General features: G+C 41.6%; 1 protein-coding gene and 1 non-coding gene across 2 annotated transcripts in view; one reads left to right on the top strand and one right to left on the bottom strand.

The window, feature by feature from the left end:
• The window catches only part of LOC133554569 (uncharacterized), a 28,356-nt gene extending 1,120 nt beyond the window's left edge, over nucleotides 1–27,236 (bottom strand). Inside the window, exons 1-2 of the mRNA XM_061903493.1 lie at nucleotides 26,739–27,236; nucleotides 612–685 (exon numbers count right to left, since the gene is read on the bottom strand). Coding sequence (XP_061759477.1) covers nucleotides 612–685; nucleotides 26,739–27,236 — 572 coding nt within the window. The remainder of the gene's footprint in view (nucleotides 1–611; nucleotides 686–26,738) is intronic.
• Nucleotides 18,928–18,999, top strand: trnae-cuc (transfer RNA glutamic acid (anticodon CUC)). Its single transcript has one exon. It is a non-coding gene; the product is annotated as a tRNA-Glu (tRNA).
• Nucleotides 27,237–27,242: the final 6 nt, after the last annotated feature.

Raw genomic sequence — 27,242 nt, 5'->3', positions numbered from 1 at the left:
CCTTAAATAAAATAGTGAACATACTAGACAACTTGTCTTTTATTAGTAAGTAAGCAAACAAAGGCTCCTAATTAGTCTGCTGATGTATACAGTAACATATTGTGTTATTTATCATTCTAATATTTTGTCAACATTATTAAGGACAAGTTGTAGAAAATGTAGTATTAATCTACTCGTTCATTTACTGTTAATATCTGCTTACTTTCTCTTTTAACATGTTCTGTTAAAATGTAATAATCACTTATTCTACTGTTGTTTGATACTTTACAATAGTTTTGGATGATACCACAAATTTGGGTATCAATCCGATACCAAGTTGTTACAGGATCATACATTGGTTATATTCAAAGTCCTCATGTGCCCAGGGACATATTTCCCGAGTTTATAAAGATAATATACATTTTAAAAAAACGAAAGAAAATGTTGTGATACTGTTGGGTTTCTTTTTTCTTCACTCATCTTCACTAAATACTCCAGTTGTATTTATATGAAAGATGATGGTTTATTTTAAGGATGGTTCAGTACAATGCCTAACAGCACCGGGAAACAAAACATTGGTAACTGGGATAAATAGAACACAACTACATCGTACTTTTCTGTGTGTCTCTCACATTCTCTCGCGCGAAGTGAACCGGAAGAGATCACGTGACGATAGCACGGACGAGCCGGCACTATCGTATATAACCTATTGGAGGCGCACAACAACAACGGCAAGCCTCTCTTCTCATGATACACAAAAACAGCATTAATAACAATGAGATCACAATTACTCAACAGATACCAAAAAATATTGACGTAATCATAGTAGTATCGACTAGATACGTGCCTGTACTTGGTATCATTACAGTGGATGTCAGGTGTGGATCCACCAATGGCGTTTGTTTACATTTAGATGCCGGTCTGTAGTGAAGCATGTTTTGCTATTCCTCGTCCTGCAGGGATAACAGTTGTAGGAAACTTACATTATTTGTCGCCATGGAGGCGAGGATTAGTGATTTAGAAGTAGATTAAACAGTCCCGACGGGGAATGGACATTAATAATAATAATAATAATGGATTAGATTTATATCGCGCTTTTCTATTGTTGGATACTCAAAGCGCTCACAGTGAAGTGGGAACGCATCTTTCATTCACACCTGGTGGTGGTAAGCTACATCAGTAGCCACAGCTGCCCTGGGGTGGACTGACGGAAGCGTGGCTGCCAGTTTGCGCCTACGGCCCCTCCGACCACCATCATTCATTCACCAGTGTGAGCGGCACCGGGGGCAAGGGTGAAGTGTCCTGCCCAAGGACACAACGGCAGCGATTTGGATGTCAATAGGTGGGAAGCGAACCTGCAACCCTCAGGTTTCTGGCACGGCTGCTCTACCCACTACTCCATACCGCCCCCACATTAGCTGCTAGCTAGCTAGCCATGTCTTGAAACACCTCTTCCTGAGGGCGTTTCAGTGTTATAACTTCACCTTTATCGTTAGTTTTTAAGACAGAATGCGTCCGTTCTCCCTTTTCAGTCTACACACATTGTCTGCTTGTAAAACCAGCAATATCCCGTGGGGTGTGCGGGACCGGTACGCTTCAGAGAAGGTATAGTACCGGATATGATCCGTTATTATCGCAGTACTATACTAATACTGGTATACCGTACAATCCTATTGCAGAGTCAAAAGGGTTATTATAAAAGTGACATTTGAGCAAAATTGACACCAAATCATATCCATTACATATTATCTATGCCACAAAGAATGATGATGTATGGAAGGTTTTGGTTGTAACCTATTAAATTGATATGACTTCCCTAACTTTAGCTTCATTTTTTAGAAGCCAAGCAGGCTTTCAAAAGATTTCAAATACAAGTTTTGGACAGTGAAATGTCTATCAGGGCCTGTGGGAGCAGCTTAATGAAAGGACCCCATGTGTCACCATGGTACCCTCCATATCATCAGTGTGTCATTCTGGTATCTAGGCTTAATAAGGTGCCAAACCAGCAGGTGGCAGCCTCTCATAAGCACAGCCAGCGAGGCTGAAAAGGTGGTGGACATTCAAGAAAGGTGCAAGGAACTACTTTCAGGTTTGAATTGTCACAGGGAAAATGTTTTTTATTCCCTAGACTGAGTTATAAATAAAAAAAAACACCAGAAGCCTAATTGAATATGTTTTTCAAAATTAAAATTGTGCAAATCATTTCTTGCACCTCCCTGATCACCTTGAGTTGAAGGCAATCATCCCGTCCATCCAGCCATCCATTTTCTACCGCTTATTCCCTTTTGGGGTCGCGGGGGGAGCTGGCGCCTATCCCAGCTACAATCGGGCGGAAGGCGGGGTACACCCTGGACAAGTCGCTACCTCACCGCAGGGCCAACACAGATAGACAGACAACATTCACACTCACATTCACACACTAGGGCCAATTTAGTGTTGCCATGGTGCATGTCTTTGGAAGTGGGAGGAAGCCGGAGTACCCAGAGGGAACCCACGGATTCACGGGGAGAACATACCAAACTCCACACAGAAAGATCCCGAACCTGGATTTGAACCCAGGACAGCAGGACCTTCGTATTGTGAGGCAGACGCACTAACCCCTCTTCCACCGTGAAGCCCTTTCACTCTAAATCTTTACGCTGTCTCAATACCTCCTGGAGGCAGAGATATGGTTTGAGGAGATGATAAAATAATGATGTTGATCCAATTTTTCCGTTAGCCTTTTGGTAAATAATTGATTGTCAGGAGAAAATGAGCTTTATGTACACCCCTCTCTCTTTCCTGAGAGAGGGGTGTTCATGTGCTGCCAGGGTGTGTGTGGGCTGCTCCTCAAAGACAGGGAGAAGACCATTGATCATACAATGCGACTGAGAAAATCATTTTAATTGGGTGTGATGTTACTTTACTTGCTGTGTTTGTGCTTTGCAATGAGCTGTCGTTCATTGTAACTATCACGCATAGTTTCAAGTTTATTCACAATACCATATTACAATTACAACAGTAGTGAATATCCATTTAAGGATGGTGGTAAGTGAAAGGGTCCATGAATTAATTAACATGGACCACGACTTAAACAAGTTGAAAAACTTATTCGGGTGTTATCATTTAGTGGTTAATTGTACGGAATATGTACTGTACTGAGCAATCTACTAATATAGGTTTTAATCAATCAACGTCCCCCAAATAAGCTAGAAGAAGCTTTTGGCAGGGGGTCCAGAGAACAGTATATGTGCATGGAATACTAAAACATGGTGTCAAGCCCAAAAACGCTATATGATAGACACAAAATAGGAGTGGAGTACTAAAGCAATTATACAGATACATACATTAATTCAACAACCTACAACCCAACAGTAGTCTACCCCACATGAGGCATTAGAGCATGGGTGTCAAACTCTGGCCGGCGGGCCAAATTTGGCCTCCCGTGTAATTTCATTTGGTCCTTAAAGGCCTACTGAAACCCACTAGTACCGACCACGCAGTCTGATAGTTTATATATCAATGATGAAATATTAACATAGCCTTTGTAGTTTACTAAATTACAGTTTTTCAATTTCCCGCGAAGTGTCCTGTTGAAAATGTCGCAGAATGACGACGCCTATGATGACGCGTGCGCGTGAAATCTCAAGTTGGAGGGGACATATTAGCGCAGCTCCACTAGCGGCTAAAGGTCGTCTCTTCTCATCGTGCAATTACACGGTATTTTGGACATCTGTGTTGCTGAATCTTTTGCAATTTGTTCAATAAATAATGGAGAAGTCAAAGTAGAAAGATGGAGGTGGGAATATTTAGCCTTTAGCCACACAAACACATAGTGTTTCCTTGTTTAAAATTCCTGAAGGTGAAGCTTTACTATGGATCAGAGCGGTCAAGCGAACATGGATCTCGACCACTTGTTTCGGTGAGAAAATTGTGGTAAAAAGTAGCCTCTTACCGGAGATCAGTAGAACTTTTGTCGTGCTGCTGCTGCCGTAACTAATTCCCTCAGAGACTGGCGTCAAGACACCCGTGGACACACCCCTCCGACTATCAGGTACTATTTAATCTCACAAAAACACTAGCAACACAATAGAAAGATAAGGGATTTCCCAGAATTATCCTAGTAAATGTGTCTAAAAACATCTGAATCGCTCACAATGCAATCGCCTTTTTTTTAAAAACTTTATTTTATTTTTATTTTTTTCTAGTCCTTCGCTATCAATATTCTCAGCCACGAATCTTTCATCTTCGCTCAAATTAATGGGGAAATTGTCGTTTTCTCGGTCCGAATAGCTCTTTTTGTATGAGGCTCCCATTATAAACAATGTGAGGATGTGAGGATCACTCACACGGGTGACGTCACCGTCTGCCACTTCCGGTAAAGGCAAGGCTTTTTTATTTGCGAACTTTATCGTCGATGTTCTCTACTAAATCCTTTCAGCAAAAATATGGCAATATCGCGAGATGTTTAAGTATGACAAATACAATGGACCTGCTATCCCCGTTTGAATTAGAACGTCTTATTTCAGTTGGCCTTTCAGGCAATTTCAAATTAACATTAGAGCTGGCCCGCCAGTGTTATACAGCGGCACCGCCGCTGTAACACCGCTAATACTCATACTTGCCAACCCTCCCGATTTTCCCGGGAGGCTTCCGAATTTCAGTACCCCTCCTGAAATTACCCCTGGCGCAATCATTCTCCCGAATTTCTCCCCGATTTCCACCCGGACAACAATATTGGGGGCGTGCCTTAAGATTACTGCCTCTGGCGTCCTCTACAACCTGTCGTCACATTCACTTTTCCGCCATACAAAGAGCGGGCCAGCACAGTCACATAATATATGCGGCTTCTACACACACATAGACGAATGCAAGGCATACTTGGTCAACAGCCATTAATGCGTAAACATTTTCCATCCGCGGAAAATGTGCCTCTTTGTTAGTATTTATGCAAGTTTGTTTGAATGCACCCTCTTGTTAGCATTTCCTGTGTTGCCAAATCAGAACACAATATGGATTGCACGCAGATGCTCTTTTAGAATCGGTGGCCTCGTTCCTATGACTGCTTGCCTCTCCACCAACACAACAATGCGATACATTCTAGACAGGTAATGATTACTGTGGTGTCCAGTTGCTATGTCCTGATTTCTAATTACATTCCTGAGGCACATCTGGAAGTATCATGTAGTAGACTTTGCATGCAGTTGCAATTCCAATACATTTGTCAAAGTTGGTTTGTGACGAACCCCAAGATGCAAGGAAAGAGGCAGGCATGGAGTGAGAAAACATGATTTAATTTAAAGCGCGCACGTGGGCGGATAACAAACAAAAAGGCCTAGCGTGGAAGCTAGCAGGTATCGAGCAAGAAACGTTGTACTTATAATATGAAAACAAACTTGGAAGCAGGGAACAAAAGACAATAAGCTACAAACCACTCTCAAATATAGCTTACCGCAACGCTGCATTGACACGATATGATATGACACGACACGACAGGTAGCAACGACAAGAGCGACATCGACATGACAATAATCCAACACTGACTGGAGGAATAAAGCAGGCAAAATATGAGTGGGCTGATTGACACCAGGTGTGGCCAGGTGCCAATCAGCCGCAGCTTTTGCACTATCTTGTTTAGCTTATGCATTGTGTATGTTTTTGTGTATGTTTTTAGTTTTTCTGCTCTATGATTTTAAACTTGTGAAGCACTTTAGTCAAATTTTTTAATTGTTGTAAACGTACTATATAAATAACGTTGCCTTGCCTTGCCATAGCAGTAATGTACGAACTACGCTGCACTGCCTAGTCAGGAAGCAGTCTTTGCCATTATGATGAATGTGCCAGTCTATTTTTTTGTTGAGTCCTACAAAGTATTTATAACGTATGGGCTGTATTTATTACACAATTGCTGTTTGACTGTAAGATGCATATTTCATTACCAAATTTGGAGGTGTTGAAATCCCCATGTAAAATTGCTAATGCTAATCACTAGCACAACCAATACAAATTAGCATCGAACTCGTACATTTTGAAAAGTGGAGCCCTACTGTAAGATCAAATGTTTTCTATCAGGCATACTTGCTTTGTTGGCATAGAAAATTGCAACATTAGACATAGATGCAGTTTGACCCGAGTGCTGCTGGACTGCTAGTTTTCTCACCAAGTGTTTGAGACCAGGGTTTGAGGGGTATGCAATGATCCTACCTGCCCGTTTCCTGACCACGGACAGGTATAAGACCTGAATGGAGGGTGTTGCTGATCTTTTCTGCAGTCCTGATTTTCTGTTGCATTCTATGTTTATTGCTGTAATTGGTTAATTGGCCATAAATGCATTTCCGCAAAGTAGGAATCATTGATTATAAATGGAATATGTTCATAGCTAAATCATTAACAACAGTGTTTACTACCTTCAAAATACATTTTTCAACTTTATGAAATAGCAGCATGAAATAGCCTTCAGTTACCACACTTTTTTAATCCAATATACTATTGTTGCCTAAGCCTGAACAGCGCACTCTGATTTGTTTTAAACAGTACTACTATAGCATTTAGATTTTTAGTTCATTTAGCCACTTTTATGCATGAAAATACCTAAATACGGTGAATGACAAAGAAAAATGAAGACACTCGGACTGGTCTGCTCTGTGACAAATTTCACTTCAAAATACAACCTGAAGGGAATTTTGATAAAACTGTTACCAGGTTTTGGGGAAATAAATTATGTGTGTTGATAAAAACTTTGAAAAAAATGTTTGTCTTTGACATTCTTACAATAAAATTGAAATTGTATCAATTTATTACGGTCATTTGTAAGGTTAATTTAAATTATGCAAACACGTACCATAATTGCCTAAAAATTTAAAAAAGGCATCATACACAGCGGTTGTATAAATACTCTCTCATAATCCTCAAAGTTATTTTGGGGGGGAATTTTCTGACTGTGTGTCTATTTTAGGGCTGTACTGATCGTGTATTCTGTTGATTAGTTTGTTTGATTAATGGGATGAAATACACTTTATAAAATATTTGAAATAAACAAATATTTTTCTGATTATCATAACTTTCATGTTCGTAATAAATGCATATCATCAACATTGAAATTTCACTTTTGTACATTACTGTATTTTTCGAACTATAAAGTGCACTTGAAATCCTTTAATTTTCTCAAAAAATGTCAATGCACCTTATAACCCGTTGCTTCTAATGTATGGCATAATTCTGGTTGTGCTTACCGACATCAAAGCTATTTTATTTGGTACATGGTGGAATGATAAGTGTGACCAGTAGATGGCAGTCACACATAACAGATACATGTAAACTCCAAGATGACGCAGCACCAAAACTTTAAATGTTCTATTGAGAATATAGAACATTACACAAGGTGCTTAAAAATCCGTCAAAATGTTTTTAGTACGAATTTGGTAAGCTATGAAGCTGCACCGCTTGATGGTTTGTCGGCGCACTTGACATACAAGTATTAATATGGTGCGTGTATAAATACCGCAAAATGGCACCTATTAGCAGACATTATCTGGCGTTCTGTTTCGCAATATTATACAAAACCCACTTTTCTCACCTTCTGGTAACTGCTGATGTGTATTTGGGATCTGCATAAGTACTGAAAATTGGAGTGCTTCTGCCATTACAGTCCGTGTCCACACCGTAGTCGATAAGCTCCTTTTTTTCTCTATCTTCTTATGTAGCATTCATCTTCCGCTGTTGCCATTTCCTATATGAAGTAGCGTGAAGTTCTTACTTATATCTGTCAGTAGTGTCACGGCCCGGGCGCATTAGCATGTGCATTCTTCATTGAGCCCCTTGGGGCGCACCTCGGGACACACCGGCAGCAGCAGCTGCTTTCAATCAGCAATAAGCACACCTGGACCTAATGAGGGTGAGCAGTATAAGGACCATTAAACCCAAGGATCCTGCGCTGTAACGTAATCCTATGTTATGTAGTTAGCATCCCGTGTCCGGCTTTGCTCCCGCACACTGATCTCTCCCTGTAACTTCCTTGTTCCCATGTCTTATGTCCCTTTGTGTTTCCTGCAGTGCTTCCCGTGTGTTCCGTCGTTGTGCTGTGTGCCTCGGCTCTACTGTGGACTTTGGACAGTCCTCAACCCCCACTCTGGACACGGACCTGTTGACGCCTCGCTCTATTCCCCAACAACCTGCCTGTCTCACGGACCTTCTTCTGCTTAGCCCCTTCGGACATGGCACTACTCAACAGCTAATCATTCATACACTCAGTCTCACACCATGCCCATTGGGTTTGTCACACACCATTCAGGTGTTAATTAATTTAGATGATTGTTTGTTATTATGTATACATAGTGAATATGTATAACAACATTCGTAGAGCTATACTGCTCCCTTGTGGAACTGTGCCGTCACTACTCCTCCTGTAAATGTAACAAGTAGACGAGCTATCAAAGCGCTAAAAACTTAAGTGGGTTTACATAATTCACCCACAGAACTTTAGTTATTAGAGGGTTCAGGTTGGACGTTTTTTTTCACAGGACACCTTTCTGGCATCGAAGTTGCATTTTTGAGCCACGGATGAGAAGATGCTGCTCCGGTATTGATTTAAGTAAAGTCTGAATGCTGTTTAAACAGTTAGCTATATCTTTTGACACTTCTTTGACTCTCGTCCTTGCACGCTACATTGCTACAACAAAGATGACGATGAGGAGACGCTGCCGAAGGTGAGCCCAAAGGTAAGACTGCCCACAAAACGGCGCATCCTTAAGAGACGCTCCGAAAGCTACTTGAAAAAAGTCTGTAAAACATGATCTATGCAACATTTTCACCATAGAACCACCATTACATGTTATGAAGACCACAAGATAGTGTTTTAAAAATTAAAAAAAATCATAATATGACCCCCTTTAACATGCCTTATAATCCAGTGCATTTTGTGTGAAAATAGAATAGACCCGCTCATCGGCAGTGCGCCTTTTAATCTGATGCTCCCTATGGTCCAAAAAATACAGTATTTAAAATAAACAATAAAAAAACTATCCACCGCACAGATCGCGGAACCCACACATCCCCTGCTGTCATGTGCACTCTATTGCTGTTCGGGAAATAATGTCCGTGTGTTTAAAGTTCTGGGCACTCTGTTTGAATTGATCAATTTTCATTTGTTACTAATTTATTTAGTCAAATAATCGTTGCAGCTTTAGTCTATTTGACCTCCTGTCCAGCATCACAGCACCATCAGCCCCTAGTTTGACAGATAGAACACAGAAGTGCAGCTATTTCAGAACACAATATACTGCTGCACACTGATGTATTGAAAGCATACTTACACAGTAAGAGGGAGTTCTCCTACTATAGCCTTTCTAAGTGGTTGCTACCCCAAGTGTATGAAAACGCCACCGGTCCAAGCAGCTCCTTCGGAGTGATGAATGCAGGGTACAAAGTGGAGAATGTTCTGACAAGTAGTCCCGTTTCCTGTTGTCTTGCTGCAACACGGGCACAGCGCTCTTGCTTATTCATGAATCCTGATCAGAGTCCAGGTGGATCAAACTGCCTCTTCCATTTTTAATGTAAAGAGCCCCCATACTGAGACATGGCATGCACGTGATGGTTTGCTGATGCCAAGGGAACAACTAATAACGTCAGTTAGTGTTCAGCAAAAGACTGACGAGATTCAAAGCACCCCAAGAAAATACAGATTGGACATTTAACCACCAGGGCCTACGAATAAAAAGGTCATTTGCAGTCATTTGTGGCTCATCCATCCCACCGACCCAGAACATGTTTTTTGCACCATACACACGATATTGCCAAAATTATTTGGCCACCTGCCTTGACTCACATTTGAACTTGAAGTGCCATCCCATTCCTAACCCATAGGGTTCAATATAATGTCGGTCCACCTTTTGCAGCTATAACAGCTTCAACTTTTCTGGGAAGGCTGTCCACAAGGTTGTGAAGTGTGTTTATTGGAATTGTCTACCATTCTTCCAAAAGTGACTGTCGCCTGGCTCTCAGTCTCTGTTCTATTTCATCCCAAAGGTGTTCTATCGGGTTCAGGTCAGGACTCTGTGCAGGCCAGTCAAGTTCATCCACACTAGATTCTGTCATCCATTATGGACCTTGCTTTGCGCACTCGTGCACAGTCATGTTGGAAGAGGAAGGTTCTCATTCCAAACTGTTTCCACAAAGTTAGGAGCATGGCACTGTCCAAAATGTTTTGGTTTCCCGGAGAATTCAAAGTTCCTTTCTCTGGAACTAAGGGGCCAAGCCTAACTCGTAAAAAACAGCCCCACACCATAATTCCTCCTCCACCAAATTTCACACTTGCCACAATACAGTCCGAAATTTAGCGGTCTCCTGGTAACCTTCAAACCTAGACACGTCCATCAGATTGCCAGATGGAAAAGCGTGATTCGTCACTCTAGAGAATGCGTCTCCACAGCTCTAGAGTCCAGTGGCGACGTGCTTTACACCACTGCATCTTTGCATTGGACTTGGTGATGTATGACTTAGATGCCGCTGCTCGGCCATGGAAACCCATTCCATGAAGCTCTCTGCGTACTGTACGTGGGCTAAATGGAAGGTCACATGAAGTTTGGAGCTCTGTAGCAACTGACTGTGCAGCATCCACTGACCCCTCTCTGTCAGTTTACGTGGCCTACCACTTTGTGGTTGAGTTGCTGTTGTTCCCAAACTGATCCATTTTCTTATAATAAAGCTGACAGTTGACTTTGGAATATTTAGGAGCGAGGACATTTCATGACTGGTTTTGTTGCACAGGTGGCATCCTAGGTCAGTTCCACACTGGAAATTACTGAGCTCCTGAGATTGGCCCATTCTTTCACAAATGTTAGTAGAAACAGTCTCCATGCCTAAAAACTTGATTTTATACACCTAGGTCACCTTATTCTCATCATTTGAATGGGTGGCCAAATACTTTTGTAATATAGTGTACATATTTTGAGGAGAAAAGTGAGCCTACACAACCACATTGCCCCACAGGACAGATTTACTGCAAGTAAAGGTCACCTCTTCTCACATTCTCTTTACAGTTTTTTTATCTGAATATGATATATAGCAGTTTCTCGAAACAATGCATTTGTCCAGGAAACACAGTCTGCATGCTAAGAACACACTCATTGAACCAGGGCTTCCATTTATTTCAGTTTTGCTTGGCACGATCACGGTTTCCTGCAATGTAAATTTTCTGCTACGGCGAAAGACAAACATACAGAAAACATCTTGACAGTTGGAATATTCAGTCTTTTGCTCCCACCAAATGAAGGTGTAATAAGTGGAGAAGTGGGCTGGTAGAGTGTTGACATCTCCCGACTTATCAAAGAGTGTCCGCTGCGTTATTGCACTGTGGTAATGAGAATTCTGACAGCGCTGCAGGAAGAGCACCAGTGGAAAGTCGAGATATCCTCACTTTTAAAGTCTTGGCTTCTGAGGAGTAATTACACATGGCAACCAAGAGTGCATTAAGCATTAAGCATTTTTAAACATTACTGTACCGAGCGATTGACTTGGCACATTTTTCATATGTGAAAACCAGAAATGTTGAGAATAATTACTTTTCAGGAGAAGACACGCTAGTGAGATCGTTTTTATGCCAGTGATATGGAACATAGTTTTATTACTAAGCTACAAATGTCTCAGTTTGTCATTGTTAGGCAACATATTGAGCTTATAGAGTAGTAGAGATACAGTACATACAATTATCACTGTTTGCAGTAGTCTTGAGAAACACCCCCATCATTTAACTCATCTGAATTCATTTTGGGAATATATTTTGGACAATGTTTAAGGAACACATTGAGTGATTGTGCTCCACTGCGCAAGCACAAGGTATGCTTTGATGAGTTGGATGTGGAAGAATTTAAGCACATTAGGCATGGGTACACAATTTAGCACATTCATAGGCACCAACCAAATTCCGGCAGTACTACAAGGTACGATTTACGGAAAATCAAACAGTGCCATATTTCAATACTTTTGTTGCGTGTGACACTGGCTCAAATACTTGGCGAGGAAATAAGCACCCAAGGAGCACTCAGAGCGGACTCAGACAAACCCCCTCACTGTTGCAATTTTAGCTGCCAACAAAGCAAGGATGCCTGATAAAAAAAACTAAACGCTCAAACGTAAAGTAAGGCTACATGAATTGAATCACGTGGATGACGACTTAAACAAGTTGAAAAACTTATTCGGGTGTTACCATTTAGTGGTCAATTGTACGGAATATGTACTGAACTGTGCAGTCTACCAATAAAAGTCTCAATCAAACAATTCAATCAATCAATACACTTTTTCAAAAAGTGCAAGCTTGATAGGCTGTGCCTTATACATGCGACTGATTAGCATGAGTGATTTTACATGGTGATTTCCACGGTGGCAGAGGGGTTAGTGCGTCTGCCTCACAATAAGGTCCTGCAGTCCTGGGTTCAATCCCAGGCTCGGGATCTTTCTGTGTGGAGTTTGCATGTCCTCCCCGTGAATGCGTGGGTTCCCTCCGGGTACTCCGGCTTCCTCCCACTTCCAAAGACATGCACCTGGGGATAGGTTGATTGGCAACACTAAATTGGCCCTAGTGTGTGAATGTGAGTGTGAATGTTGTCTGTCTATCTGTGTTGGCCCTGCGATGGTACCCTGCCTTCCGCCCGATTGTAGCTGAGATAGGCGCCAGCGCCCCCCGCAACCCCAAAAAGGGAATAAGCGGTAGAAAATGGATGGATTTCCACATCTCCAAATGTGGTAATGAAGACTACAACTGAGATGTATGTTACATTCAAACAGCTGTAGTGAAATACTTACAGCACAAACACGTTGTAGGGCACAACTCAAACTAGACAGCTTCATGTAGCTTTTTTGGACGCTGAGTTTATTCACCGATTTTTCTGCAGTTAGATTTTGTGAACAAAATTATTTGACATGAAATTATGGTGGCGATTTCATTAAATAACAATTGTTCAAAAAGCGTCTTAAAGCTTAAAAATTCAGACCCGTGTCACGTGACTGCAGACTTGACACCTCAGTGGTCGTTTCTGAATCAGGATCGACTGCTTCAGTCCTAATTTACCGACTGACGGTGGGTCTTGAGTTTTGAAGCAATTAATTTTCCTGCACTTTGTTTTTGCCCTGAACTATTATGGACTGCATTTTAATCTACTGAATTTTGAAATACATTTTTATTTAATGAAATTGTCAGCATAAATTGGTGTAAAAAAAAATGTGTACAGAAAATTCCAGCGCAGAAAATTCAGTTACATAAAATCAGTGAAAAAAATAGTTTTTTATAAAAAAGCACACACTTTAAATGCTACAAGGGGCTACTTCCCAGCTGGACAACACACTATAGGCTATACACAACTGTAGGGATATTCCACTCATTTGTTTGTAATTACAGAAAGCTACAGACCGAGGTGCAGGATTTCTCCCTTCACCGTTAGTCCTATTTTGTATATTCTGGAGAACCAGCGTCTCCCAGAGACATTTGATTTGATTTTGGTCTTTTTATTTTGTGTCAATTTTAGGAGTGCTCTGTCGTTTTAAGGACCTACTGCAAAAAAAGCTAGTCAAAGATAATCTCTATGACAGCACTTTTTAATAATCCGCTGCAGAATTGTGTCTCTCACACGTTTTTTTGAATAGCCAGAACCTTGATGACCACCACAAGAATAACTAAAGAAGTTGAACAAACGACTACTGATTGCATCTGAAGTAAACACGATACAGCAAGTTAGTTACATACTGTAAATCACTTCATGAAAAACATTGTAACTGCCAAAAACGAAAGGACTTATGAGGGGGTCTCGAGGAACGCCTCAGTTAATCAAAAATCACAAGTGTGCACCCCAGTTAAAGTGTCAATAGAAGGATCAGCCAATGTTTTTACCCTTGTCCAAGGTCTTCTATACCAGTGTTTTTCAACCTTTTCTGAGCCAAGGCACACTTTTTTCATTGAAAAAATCCAGAGGCACACCACAAGCAGAAAACAAAAAATTATTGAAACTCAGCAACCGATATTGACAGTAAAAAGTAGTTCTCGCAATTGTTGGATATTAATTCAAACCATAACCAACCATGCATCACTGTAGCTCTTGTCTCAAAGTAGGTGTACTGTCACCACCTGTCACATCACGCCGTGACTTATTTTTAATGTTTTGGTGTTTTCCTGTGTGTAGTGTTTTGTCTTGCGCTCCCATTTTGGTGGCTTTTCCTGTTTTGTTGGTATTTTCCTGTAGCAGCTACATGTCTTCTTTGAATGCTATTCCCCGCACCTGCTTTGCAATCAAGACTATTTAAGTTGTGCGGAAGCTGTCATTCTTTGTGGGGACATTGTTGATTGTCATGTACGGATGTACTTTGTGGACGCCGTCTCTGCTCCAAACGCTGTAAGTCTTTGCTGTTGTCCAGCATTCTGTTTTTGTTTAAATTGAAGCCAGTTCAGTTTTAGTTTTGTTTTGCATAACCATGCCTAAGCTTCAATGCCTTTTCTTAGGGGCACTCAACTTTTGTTTATTTTTGGTTTACGCATTAGATACCTTTTTACCTGCACACTGCCTCCCGCTGTCGTCTGCATATTGTGATCACGACAAACCATGTTTCCGACATCTAGAAAGCAATTAGCTACCAGCTGCCACCTACTGATATGGTATAGTATTACATGGTTACTCTGCCGAGCTGTAGACAGCACCGACACTAAGCAACGGCACATTATTTTCTGATTATAATTACTGGTTTGAAAAAAATATTTTTAATCTTAATAGGTGAAATTATACCAGAAGCACTCTAGTGGTTTTAGGAATTGGCTGCAAACAAGGTTTGTCAGTCCTGGGCTGGACTTTGTCCACGGGCCACCAGTTGAACAGCCTGCACTATTGCCATCTAACGTCTTGGAATCGTAACCACATGCATGCAAAGTCCATTTTATAATACTGTGTATTAAGAAAACAAGATGTAATAAATGTATTATACCAGCTAATTTTTTAAATGTTACATTCAAAACATTTTAATTAAACAATAACATTTATCAACACACACAAAAGTACCAAAAATTGGCACCCTTAAATAACAGCATTGATTCCCAGGTACTGTAGAATTTTGAAAGGTACCCATTCCTAAAGAGCACTGATCTCCATCCCATCAAACAACTTTGGGATGAACTAGAATGGAAATGGTGACCCTTTCTGGTCAAACCTCACCTGGACAACACTGCAACATCTGGTGGAAAGTCTGCGGACGGACACAACAAAATGAGCGCCAATTTGATGTTCATTTCCTGTAGGTGTAGTGGCCAGGTGTCCCGATACTTGTGTTCATGTAATGTGTCTTCAAAGACAGTTAAACCAGTCCACAGTGAATAAGGCCATGGGAGCCACTGCTTCTAGTGGTAGACCGGGATTAGGTCGTCATCCATCCACCCACTTTCACTTTCATCACCTGAAGGGAAAAACCAGAGGACGGCGCTTTAAGTGCATCTTCGCTTTCTCCCCTAAGAATATAAGCCATCCCATCACTACAAGGCTCCTGCGTGTAGTCTCTTAAAGGTTAAAAGTATTTGCCTTCAAATGTCTTTCCCCTCTTGTCTCATCCCTGCAAGTGCATTTCTGCTGTTCTAGATCATTGAGGGAAAAAGAGTTAGGGGATTAAGCACCAAAAAAAAAAAAAAAAAAATCTCAACACATACACACCTTTGTGCAAAACATATTCTCTCCGAGCGCCGCTTGCTTGTCACTGTTGTGCGATTAAGACCCTGAAGAAGTTCACAGCGAAGCTGCCCTCATGTTGTATTTACATTAATATTACATTCATATTCTTGAGCTCTCCTGCCAGCGCATTAAAACAGTAATAGGATGGGTTTTAACCGTAAATTCCATCTTGCACGTCTAATCGGACAATTTAAATGTATAAAGTAAATGCTGTATTTCAGTGGTTGTCATTTTTTTTTTTCACCAAGTACCACCTCAGAAAACACTTGGCTCTCCAAGTTGCAACAGAAAGACCAACATTAAAATACAGTATAGTAGTAGACCTACATATTCATTAAAAACATACTTTTTCACCTAGTACTAACTCAGAAATCCCTTGGCTCTCCACGTACCGCCATAGTGAGCAACATTAAAATACAGCATCATAGTAGACCTACGCATTCATTAAAAAGAAGGCAGATTTATTGAGCAAGTATATTGTAACATTACACACAGTTTAAACCACACATGTCAAACTCAAGGCCCGAGGGCCAAATGTGGCCCCGCGACTTCATTTTATTTGTGTCACGCCTGTAAGTTTATGTTTTGGTTTTGGTCAGGTTATGTTTAGTTTTTTGGACATTTAAGTTGCCCTGCGATGAGGTGGCGACTTGTCCAGGGTGTACCCCGCCTTCCGCCCGATTGTAGCTGAGATAGGCGCCAGCGCCCCCCGCGACCCCACAAGGGAATAAGCGGTAGAAAATGGATGGATGGGATGGACATTTAAGTTCTGTCTTGGCACTTCCTGGTTTGTTTTCGTCTCCATGCCAACTCATTAGTTTTCACCTGTCATGTCACGTCCCTGTCCTCAGCCTCACACCTGTTTTCACAAATTATCATAGCTACTTAAGTCACTCTTTTTCCTGTCTTCATTCTGGGATCTTCACACTCGCACGCACCCTACCCATGCTGCACCTCCTTCACGACCTCGATAATCCACTTCATGCCTTGCTGTTCGTTTTGTTGTTTATGCCATAGATAGTATCTTTTGTTTATTTGTATATAGTCATGCCATTGTGCTGTTTGGTTTTAAGTTTAGTATAGATTATTATCCGCCACAGAGCGCGACCTTGGTTTGCCTTTTTGTAGTTTGTTTGTTTATTTAATAAATATCATGTACTCATGTCCACGCCTCACTCGTGCTGATTCTCATCTGCGTCGCAGAAACAATCCGCGTCCAAGCCATGTTGTGACAATTTGGCCCTAGAAAGCCTGAACTAATATGCATCAATAAAGTAATGTAACTTTTCTTACTAAATGTATTATTTATTTCTATTTAGGGAGAAATAAAATACATGTACTCCATGTAATCTTAAATTATGTCAATTTAAATATTGTCTAATTCAGTGTTTTTCAACCTTTTTTGAGCCGAGTCACATTTTTTGCGTTGGAAAAAATCCGGAGGCACACCATCAGCAAAAATCATTAAAAAAACGAAACTCAGTTGACAGTAAAAAGTAATTGTCGTAATTGTTGGATATGACTTGAAACCATAACCAAGCATGCATCTCTATAGTTTTTGTCTCAAAGTAGGTGTACTGTCACGACCTGTCACATCACGCAGTGACTTATTTGGAGTTTTTTGCTGTTCTTGTCTTGCACTCTATTTTGGTGTCTTTTTATGGTATTTTCCTGTCGCAGTTTCATGTCTTCCTTTGAGCGATTTTTCACGCATGTACTTTGTTTTAGCAATAAAGAATATTTCAGTTGTTTTTATCCTTCTTTGTGGGGACATTGTTGATTGTCATGTCATGTTCGGATGTACATTGTGGACGCCGTCTTTGCTCCACAGTAAGTCTTTGCTGTTGTCCAGCATTCTGTGTTTGTTTACTTTGTAGCCAGTTCAATTTTAGTTTTGTTCTGTATAGCCTTCCCTAAGTGTCAATACCTTTTCTTAGGGGCACTCACCTTTTGTTTTTTTTTGGTTTAAGCATTAGATACCTTTTTACCTGCATTTTGCCTCCCGCTGTTTACGACATCTACAAAACAATTAGCTACCGGCTGCCACCTACTTATATATGGAAGAGTATTACACAGTTAATCTGCCAAGCTCTCGACAGCACCGACACTCAACAACAATGTATAATTTGTAGACTATAATTACTGGTTTGCAAAAATTATTTTTAACCCAAATAGATGAAACTACATCATCTCCCACGGCACACCAGACTGTATCTCACGGCACACTGGTGAGCACAGTGGTTGAAAAACACTGGTCTAATTATGCAAAAAATCTTATCAAACATTCAAACCAATTTCAATTAGAAATTAATAATAATAATAATGATTTTAAAGCAAGTTATCCATCAAATTGTGCAATTTAAAAGTAGCAATAGAATGGTGAAATTATGAAATTTACAGCATTTTTTTCTGAATGAAAAAAAAAAACTACTTTTTTTTACTGTAATAAACTGTGGTGTTGTTTTGGCATGAACAGTAATACACGGAAAAAATCAACAGGTGTTGATTGCGGTAAAAAAAAAAAAAAAAACGAGCAACCCGGCAGCTTAAATACCAAAATTTTACTGTAAATTTGCATTTTTTTAAATTTACAGTCAAAAAACAAATGTAATTTTTACAGTAAAATTCTGGCAACTGAGCCGCATTTTTTTTTTTTACCAGAAAACAGCATTACTTTTTTTTTTCATTTAGAGTAATATACACTACATTTTGAGGTGAATTTATTGCAACTATTTTTTCGACATTTTAGTTTTTAAAATGTTTTTATGAAATGCATTAAAAAAATGTGTGTTAAAAGCGGCCCTCTGGGGCCAAACATAACTGCGATGTGTAAAAACGACTTTGACACCTCTGGTTTAAACAGTACAACTTTGTTTTAATATAGATAAATAAAACTGTTAAATTGGAATTTTGAATAAGGTGATTCTTTGGCTTACTACTACATAGAGCACACGTACAAAAAGTACCCGTACCACAGTTTGAGGATCGGTGCTGTATTTGATTGGAGGTTATGTAGGGGTCAGATATGTGTTTCAAACAGTTGTGAATTGTCAAAACAATTTAAGAATGTGTCGCTTCGCATGTACAGCATTGTGTGAAATATTAGTCTCTTACTCTTTTACTCCATTTGAACATTAGTCAATCATTTACTTTTGTTGGACAAAAACACCAAATGGTGGCGCTTTTATCAAAACCCAAAGTTTAAACACATAAATCGGATTGACTTGAATTTGTTTACACTGCTTAAAGGAACTGTTTGCAACCTGCTTAAAGTTCCCTGGTGATCTAGTGGTTAGGATTCGGTGCTCTCACCGCTGCGGCCCGGGTTCGATTGCCGGTCAGGGAACTCTCCTTTTTTACCTTGAATTGATAACGTGGGCCCCGACTTAAATAAGTTGAAAAACTTATTTGGGTGTTACCATTTAGTGGTCAATTGTGCGGAATATGTACTGAACTGTGTAATCTACTAATAAAAGTTTCAATTAATCAATCAATCAATCCATGTTTGTAAACCAAAAACATAACAAAAACACACGAGCTGGTTATGTTATATATGTATAGTGATTCAACACAACATGTTCACATATTTTTTTATACAAAGTTACTATATTGTAACAGATTAGGGACTTAGTTGGTTAAATTTATTTTGAAGTTGAGGCTTTTATTTTGGCACATCCTGTTTTTCAGAAACTGTCCGCCACATCCTGTAGGTAGCCATTTTGTTGAGAGAGAGAGGCGATGTGGCATGTCGGCCCAATCTTTCACCATCTTCATTCTGCGCTTTTCGTGTGGCATTGCCATTTTACCTTTTCTTCAATAAATATTCCTACCAGTACATCAGTATAACAGTATAGTTACTAATTAGAGTAAATGAAAATTGTTTTGGCTAAAGCAGGTGTCCCCAAGCTTTTTTACCCGGGGGCCACATTGGGTTAAAAGAATTTGGCTGGGGGCCGGGCTGTGTATACATGTGCGTGTATATATATATATATATATATATATATATATATATATATATATATATATATATATATATATATATATATATATATACTGTATATATATATATATATATATATATATATATATATATATATATATATGTATATATAGTATATACATATTTTAATGTACATGTGTACATATATGTGTATATGTATGTATTAAGAAATATATATATATATATATATAAATAAATAAATATATATATATATATATATATATATATATATATAATTCTTGCACACTAATTGACTGAAAGAGCGCGCACTTTCCGCTACTGATGTCACGTTGTCGTTGGGAAAATGCATTTTTAGACAATATGATTTGCCTGAGCGGCTAGGAGACACCGAGAGTAACAAATGGTAGAAAATGGATTAGAAAGGACAGAATTTTTTAAATATTAATTTTTTAAAAATAATTAAAATAATTTTAACTTTTTTACTTCCTGCGGGCTGGGTTTTGGACGCTGGCGGGCTGTAGTTTGGAGACCCCTGGGCTAAAGGAATTTGTTTTGTGTTCACTTACAGCGTGTGCACGTACACAAAAGCAGTCGCAGAGAAACGACTAACAATTTGCTGTCACGCTGTTATTCTGATAGTACAGTGATTCTCAAACTTTCTGTCGTGTTTCGCAGGCTCCATCTAGTGAAAGAATCACTTCAACAGCGTTTTAGTTTCCTATACTAAAACGCAGTGTTACTGTTAAAACTGAGGGTAATGTTACAGCGGCTAAAATATTAACATGTTTGTCAAATAAAATCTCTGCGTAGTTTTTAATGAATACTTAGGCCTACTACGATCTTGCATTTTAATAGTTGGTCATAATGGTGGTACTTGGAGAGCTATGTGTTTTCTGAGACCCACATGTAAAAGAATACATTGTGTATTTCGTTGTTTATTATACACACTGTGCAATTTTATGCATATTTTATCAGTTTTGTACACATTTTGTCATTTGATATTTCACACTACAAACAGTTAAACTAGCTAATGTGTAAATATGATTGGGTTATGGTTTCATGATTAAATAAGCACAATAAATCATATATTTGATTGTTAGTAGTGTGAAACGTATATGTTAAATGACAACATTTAAGAAAAATATTTAGTGTCGTTCAGGGTATTAATTGTATTCATGTGAGACAACTTCAATTACATTTCTGCATTACTTAGATTCATTGCATCTACAGAACACTGATCTAAGGCTGGAAACAATGATCACATCACTTTGGAAAGTTTGCACCCTCTCGGTAGCCTCAAAAAAGTTGCAAACACCTCCTTTATTGCATTCTTCTGGACCCCCGTTGTATCCTGTGGGTTTTTAGACCAATCACTACGGTCATTTTGTTGGACAAGGGACAAGAATATTTGAGTAAAATTGGTTAAGAAACACCGCCGCCATCAACAAAAACGTCTTTGTGAGGGCACGGGTGAGACTTAAAGCAACTAATCGTTTGTAAGATTTTGACTATATCACTAATGAAATTTGCTGGCATGTTTTACAAAGCATTTTGAACACACAACATAGGGGATGTTATACATTAATTTCACATGGATGCATGACGTCAAATAGTGGTGGTCCGCTACAACTTTTTTTTTACTTCCGATATGATACCGATATTTGTGTCTTGAGTATTGGTTGCTATTGATATTAATCCGGGCTTCACGGTGGCAGAGGGGTTAGTGCGTCTGCCTCACAATACGAAGTTCCTGCAGTCCTGGGTTCAAATCCAGGCTCGGGATCTTTCTGTGTGGAGTTTGCATGTTCTCCTCGTGAATGCGTGGGTTCCCTCCGGGTACTCCGGCTTCCTCCCACTTCCAAAGACATGCACCTGGGGATAGGTTGATTGGCAACACTAAATTGGCCCTAGTGTGGGAATGTGAGTGTGACTGTTGTATGTCTATCTGTGTTGGCCCTGCGATGAGGTGGCGACTTGTCCAGGGTGTACCCCGCCTTCCGCCCGATTGTAGCTGAGATAGGCGCCAGCGCCCCCCCGCGGCCCCAAAAAAGGGAATAAGCGGTAGAAAATGGATGGATGGATGGATGATATTAATCCTATTCATTATCACCATTAATCATACATACTTTTGACTATGTTGTAGAGTGGCATGTTAGAAAAAGGTTGTTCAAGTAACATTACTCAAACAGAGAACAATAGTAGGTATTAGAAACACTAACCATGAATTGATTAACGTGGACCCCGACTTGAATAAGTTGAAAAATGTATTCGGGTATTACCATTTAGTGGTCAATTGTACAAAATAAGTACTGTACTGTGCAATCTACTAATAAAAGTCTCAATCAGTCAATCAAAAACATATTTATTTCTGGAATATAACAAATGCCGTTCTTAAATTGAAGTGGAGTGGTATTTTTTTTATTTTATTATTATTTAGTAGCCTCATAAAAGTTGCAAACATCCCCTTTATTGCATTCTTCTAGACCCTCGTTGTATCCTGTGGGTTTTTAGACCAATCACTACGGTCATTTTGTTGGACAAGGGACAAGAATATTTGAGTAAAATTGGTTAAAAAATACGGCCGCCATCAACAAAAATTTCTTTGTGAGGGCACGGGTGAGACTTAAAGCAACTAATCGTTTGTAAGATTTTTACTATATCACTAATGAAACTGAGGATATCCGTAGTATACTGTATCTGCTGGCATGTTTTACAAAGCATTTTGTAAAACAACTTTTTTTTTACTTCCGATATGATACCGATATCGGGGTCTTGAGTATTGGCTGTAATTGATATTAACCCTATTTATTATCACCATTAATCATACATACTTTTGACTATGTTGTAGATTGGCATGTTAGAAAAAGGTTGTTCAAATAACATTACTCAAACAGAGAACAATGGTAGGTATTAGAAACACTAACCATGAATTGATTAACGTGGACCCCGACTTGAATAAATTGAAAAATGTATTCGGGTATTACCATTTAGTGGTCAATTGTACAAAATATGTACTATACTGTGCAATCTACTAATAAAAGTCTCAATCAATCAATCAAAAATGCATTTATTTCTGGAATATATCTATGTCAGTTTTAAAATTGAAGTGGAGTGGTATTTTTTTATTCTTATTTAGTGGATTATTTGGCCACAACGAGCGGCCAAATAATCCATTTAATTGAGACGGCGACGCGGTAAATTGACTGATGCGGACACGTTTGTTACTGGATGATTTCTTGCCTTGGAGGCTTTGTATCTGTAACTATTATTATTTGATCCTTGTTTATATGACAAATGTGTTTTGGACTGCAATGTTGTTCAATTAAGGTCAGTTTTTACGTATGTCTAGCATGTATGCTACTGTGCGCTTAGCTGTTGTGTAGCTGATAGATCCTAGTAATTTACAGCCTAACTATTCATCCATCCATTTTCTATCGATTGTCTCCCTCAGAGTCAGAGGCCAAAATATTTATGTTTTTGTAAATGACTTGAAAAATACATGAAAAGACCAACTGTGTGTGATTGTTGATGAATATTTAGATGTTAATTGGCTGTCCAACTTTGCACAAGTAAATGCGCTGCAGGACTGCTTGTATCTGAGACGTATGTGGGAAAGTTTAGACGCAAGCCAATATACAGTAATCCGATACTCGTTATGCTGATATCTGCTATAAATATCGGACTGGGACGCCATTAGTGCTGATGATATAAACAACCTAAACTGAGAAATATTATGCTTTTTATCATTGTCTGCGTCTAGATTTCCACAGAAAGCAACCTAAGTGCATGTACGCGCACTACAACACTCTTTCCTGTGTGAATATTGTCAATGTATTCTCAGAGCATTGAATCAGTGGAAACTGGAGTGTGCAGGTTGTTCTAGAAGACATTCCACTTCATGTTAGTTCTAAGTCTGGCATGGAACGTGGACCTGGACTTAAACAAGTTGAAAAACTTATTCGGGTGTTACCATTTAGTGGTCAATTGTACGGAATATGTACTGTACTGTGCAATCTACTAATAAAAGTTTCAATCAATCAATCAAAAACTGACGGTGCCAGCATGAATCAGAGGTGAAGCGTCTTCCTATTTCCAGAGATGTCCAAACTTTCATCCACTGAGGACTGCATAGAGAACAATGTTCATATTTGTCAGTTTGAAACAAATATTATTTACAGAAAACACATGAATATTTTAACTTTGTCGTGTTACGTTACAACTGTTTGCCCTTTTATTCCATGTTTTAGATGTTTATAATTAGTATATATAGTAATATTTTTAGAATGGGCTGCGGCCCGCACTTCGGACACCCCTGTCCTAGACAAGCTGAACAGTCTAGTTGTGATAAATTAATGTCTGTTGTGATCCGGCTTCCGGATCACACATCTCTAGCATGTTTGTCTTTTTTGTATTGTCCTACTATGTTTTGATCATGTTTTGGACTCTACCGATCCCGTTTGTTAGCGCACTTCCTTATTCATCACCATGACAACTTATTTGCTCCTCCTGCATGGCTCATTCACACACCGGTTTGTAATTATGTTTTCTGTATTTAAGCCCCTCTGCTACCTAAGTTCGCTCTCGCCAGTTTGTTTGCACCTGCAACCGTTACGTGAGTAGCCTCTGTTTATTTTTCTGCTTGCTAAATGTAGCTTGCCTCCGCGCGCTTGGCTCGCGCTTTATGGACTTCGAACTCTGTCTTCTGTGTATATTAGCATTTAGTTTTCTGTGCTCAGACACGCCTTTGATTTGCTCTTTTGTACCAGTGTTCTTTTGTAACTTCACATTAAAAGGCTGTTCATACCTTCATTCCTGCCTGCTGTGATCCTGCGCATCGAGAGGCGACACTCCCCGCGCATCCACGATGCCGCGCAAACGTAACAGAAACTGGCGAGCAGAAACGCGTCACCTCGCGCTGGATCCTCCAGGACACCGTTCCCAACAAGCAGCATACCCGACCAAGTACTCCTCCTCTCCAACCCAGGACTCTTCTCTACGGGTTGGTACTTTGTTCACTTCTCCCGTTCCCAGTCACCATGTTGTTATTCCCATTAGCATCCCACCATCTTCCGCCTTCCCTGTCACTCACAGTGACGTCACTCCGTTCACGCCCCCCTATGACGTCACCGTTAACACCTTAGTGGATTCCTCTGCACATTTTTTTGACCTTAGTGACGAGGAGTTTTTTGAAGATGAACTTTCTCCCATTCCACCCAAGGACCTAATTTTATATAAGAAAATTTTCAAGGATAATTGTAGCACATCCAAGCCCAGTCACACCCCCAACAATGACTTTAATAATATAATTAATTATTACCAGGACATTTTCCGCCACTACTATGACTCTAGTCAGTCTTCACCCCCCATACCTGCTTCCCCCCCTCTCAAGTCTCGTTCTCCGCCTGAATCCGTTCCTTTTTCCACCTCATTTAGTGAGGATTTTGAACATTTTAGAGGGGAGGAGACTGCCCTCCTCCAAACCTCCCACCGCCCGCCCTTACGGTCAGCCTCTGTCCAACTGGGCCCCATCTGGAATCCGGGTCTTGAGGGGAGGGCCAGTATTACTACTAAGCCTCCTAGACCTCCACCACCGGTGTTTACCCCTGTTAAACCTGTTAAGCCAGTACGGCCTCCTAGACCTCCTCCACCGGTGTTTACCCCTGTTAAGCCACTACGGCCTCCTAGACCTCCTCCACCGGTGTTCTCCCCGGTCAAGTCACGCCCTCTTAGACCTCCTCCACCTGTGTTCCGTCCGTGCCCTAGTTCTAGTTTTAGTCACAATCTCTCTCAGAGTTCGAGTCCCAGCCTTCTTCGTAGCCCATGCTCTAGTCCTACTCGTAGACCGACTTGTAGACTGAGTCGTAGTCCAAGTCCTGGTCCGAGTTTCCGTTCTGATTCTAGTTGTAGTCCTAGTCTTTCTCGTAGTCGTCGTAGTCCTAGTTCCACTCGTAGACTGATCCGTAGTCCGAGTCCTGTTTCGAGTCCGGTCCCGAGTCTTGTTTCTTGCCTTTGTAATATTAGTACTGATTCCCCTCGTGGTCTTAGTCCGAACCCTAGTCCTTACCCAAGTTCTTGTCCGAGCCCCAGTGTTACTGTAAGTCCTAGTCTTTGTCCTAGTCCTTGCCCGAGCACCAGTTTGATTGTTAGTCCCAGTCCTTGCCCAAGCCCTAGTTTGACAGTTTGTCCTAGTTCTTGCCCAAGCCCTGGTATGACTGTAAGTCCTGGTCGTTGCCCAAGCCCTTCTCAAAGCACTAGTGTGATTGTAAGTCCTGGTCCTCTCTCAAGTCCTTGCCCGAGTCCTAGTGTTCGTCTTATCACTCATCATAGTCCTAGTCCTGCTCACAACCAGTCCCCTAGTTCTCCTCGGCAGGCCCCTGTGCCTGCTCCTCGGCTGAAGCCGACTCCTGCTCCTCGGCTGAAGCCGACTCCTGCTCCTCGGCTGAAGCCGACTCCTGCTCCACTGCCGGCCTCTGCACCTGATCCGCTGCCGGCCTCTGCACCTGATCCGCTGCCGGCCTCTGCACCTGATCCGCTGCCGGCCTCTGCACCTGACCCGCTGCCGGCCTCTGCACCTGACCCGCTGCCGGCCTCTGCACCTGACCCGCTGCCGGCCTCTGCACCTGACCCGCTGCCGGCCTCTGCACCTGACCCGCTGCCGGCCTCTGCACCTGACCCGCTGCCGGCCTCTGCACCTGATCCGCTGCCGGCCTCCGCACCTGCTTCCCTGCCGGCATCCGCACCTGCTTCCCTGCCGGCATCCGCACCTGCTTCCCTGCCGGCATCCGCACCTGCTTCCCTGCCGGCATCCGCACCTGCTTCCCTGCCGGCATCCGCACCTGCTTCCCTGCCGGCCTCTGCACCTGATCCGCTGCCGGCCTCTGCACCTGATCCGCTGCCGGCCTCTGCACCTGATCCGCTGCCGGCCTCTGCACCTGACCCGCTGCCGGCCTCTGCACCTGACCCGCTGCCGGCCTCTGCACCTGACCCGCTGCCGGCCTCTGCACCTGACCCGCTGCCGGCCTCTGCACCTGACCCGCTGCCGGCCTCTGCACCTGACCCGCTGCCGGCCTCTGCACCTGACCCGCTGCCGGCCTCTGCACCTGATCCGCTGCCGGCCTCTGCACCTGCTTCCCTGCCGGCATCCGCACCTGCTTCCCTGCCGGCATCCGCACCTGCTTCCCTGCCGGCATCCGCACCTGCTTCCCTGCCGGCATCCGCACCTGCTTCCCTGCCGGCATCCACACCAGCATCGGTGCCTGCTTCGGTTGCAGCCCCCGCGCCTTCGTCTGCTGCTGCCAAACCGAGTCCTCCTCCACGTCGTGCCGACCCCGGGCGTCCGCCTCAGCAGGCGCGTCCACCTCCACTCCGGCCACGGGTGTGGCCGTACCACGGGCGTCCCCCGCAATGGGCGCGTCCACCTCCACGTCGACCACGGCTGTGGTCCTACCCCGTGTGTCCTCCCCATAGGACATGCCCGGGTCTTCGTCAGCAACTAAAGTGGCCTCTGCGGGTTTGCCCGCCTGGACTGTTGTGGCAGCGACGTTCCATCCGCCGCCGCCACCTAGCGTGTCCTCGGTGGATCCGGGGACACAGGACTTATCGACCCTCCACCCTCCCTTCATTTTTCA

The sequence above is a fragment of the Nerophis ophidion genome, linkage group LG06 (genome assembly GCF_033978795.1).
Source record: "Nerophis ophidion isolate RoL-2023_Sa linkage group LG06, RoL_Noph_v1.0, whole genome shotgun sequence".
Taxonomy (NCBI): domain Eukaryota; kingdom Metazoa; phylum Chordata; class Actinopteri; order Syngnathiformes; family Syngnathidae; genus Nerophis; species Nerophis ophidion.
The sequence above is the reverse complement of the archived record's forward strand: the minus strand, read 5'-3'. Positions and strand labels throughout refer to the sequence as shown.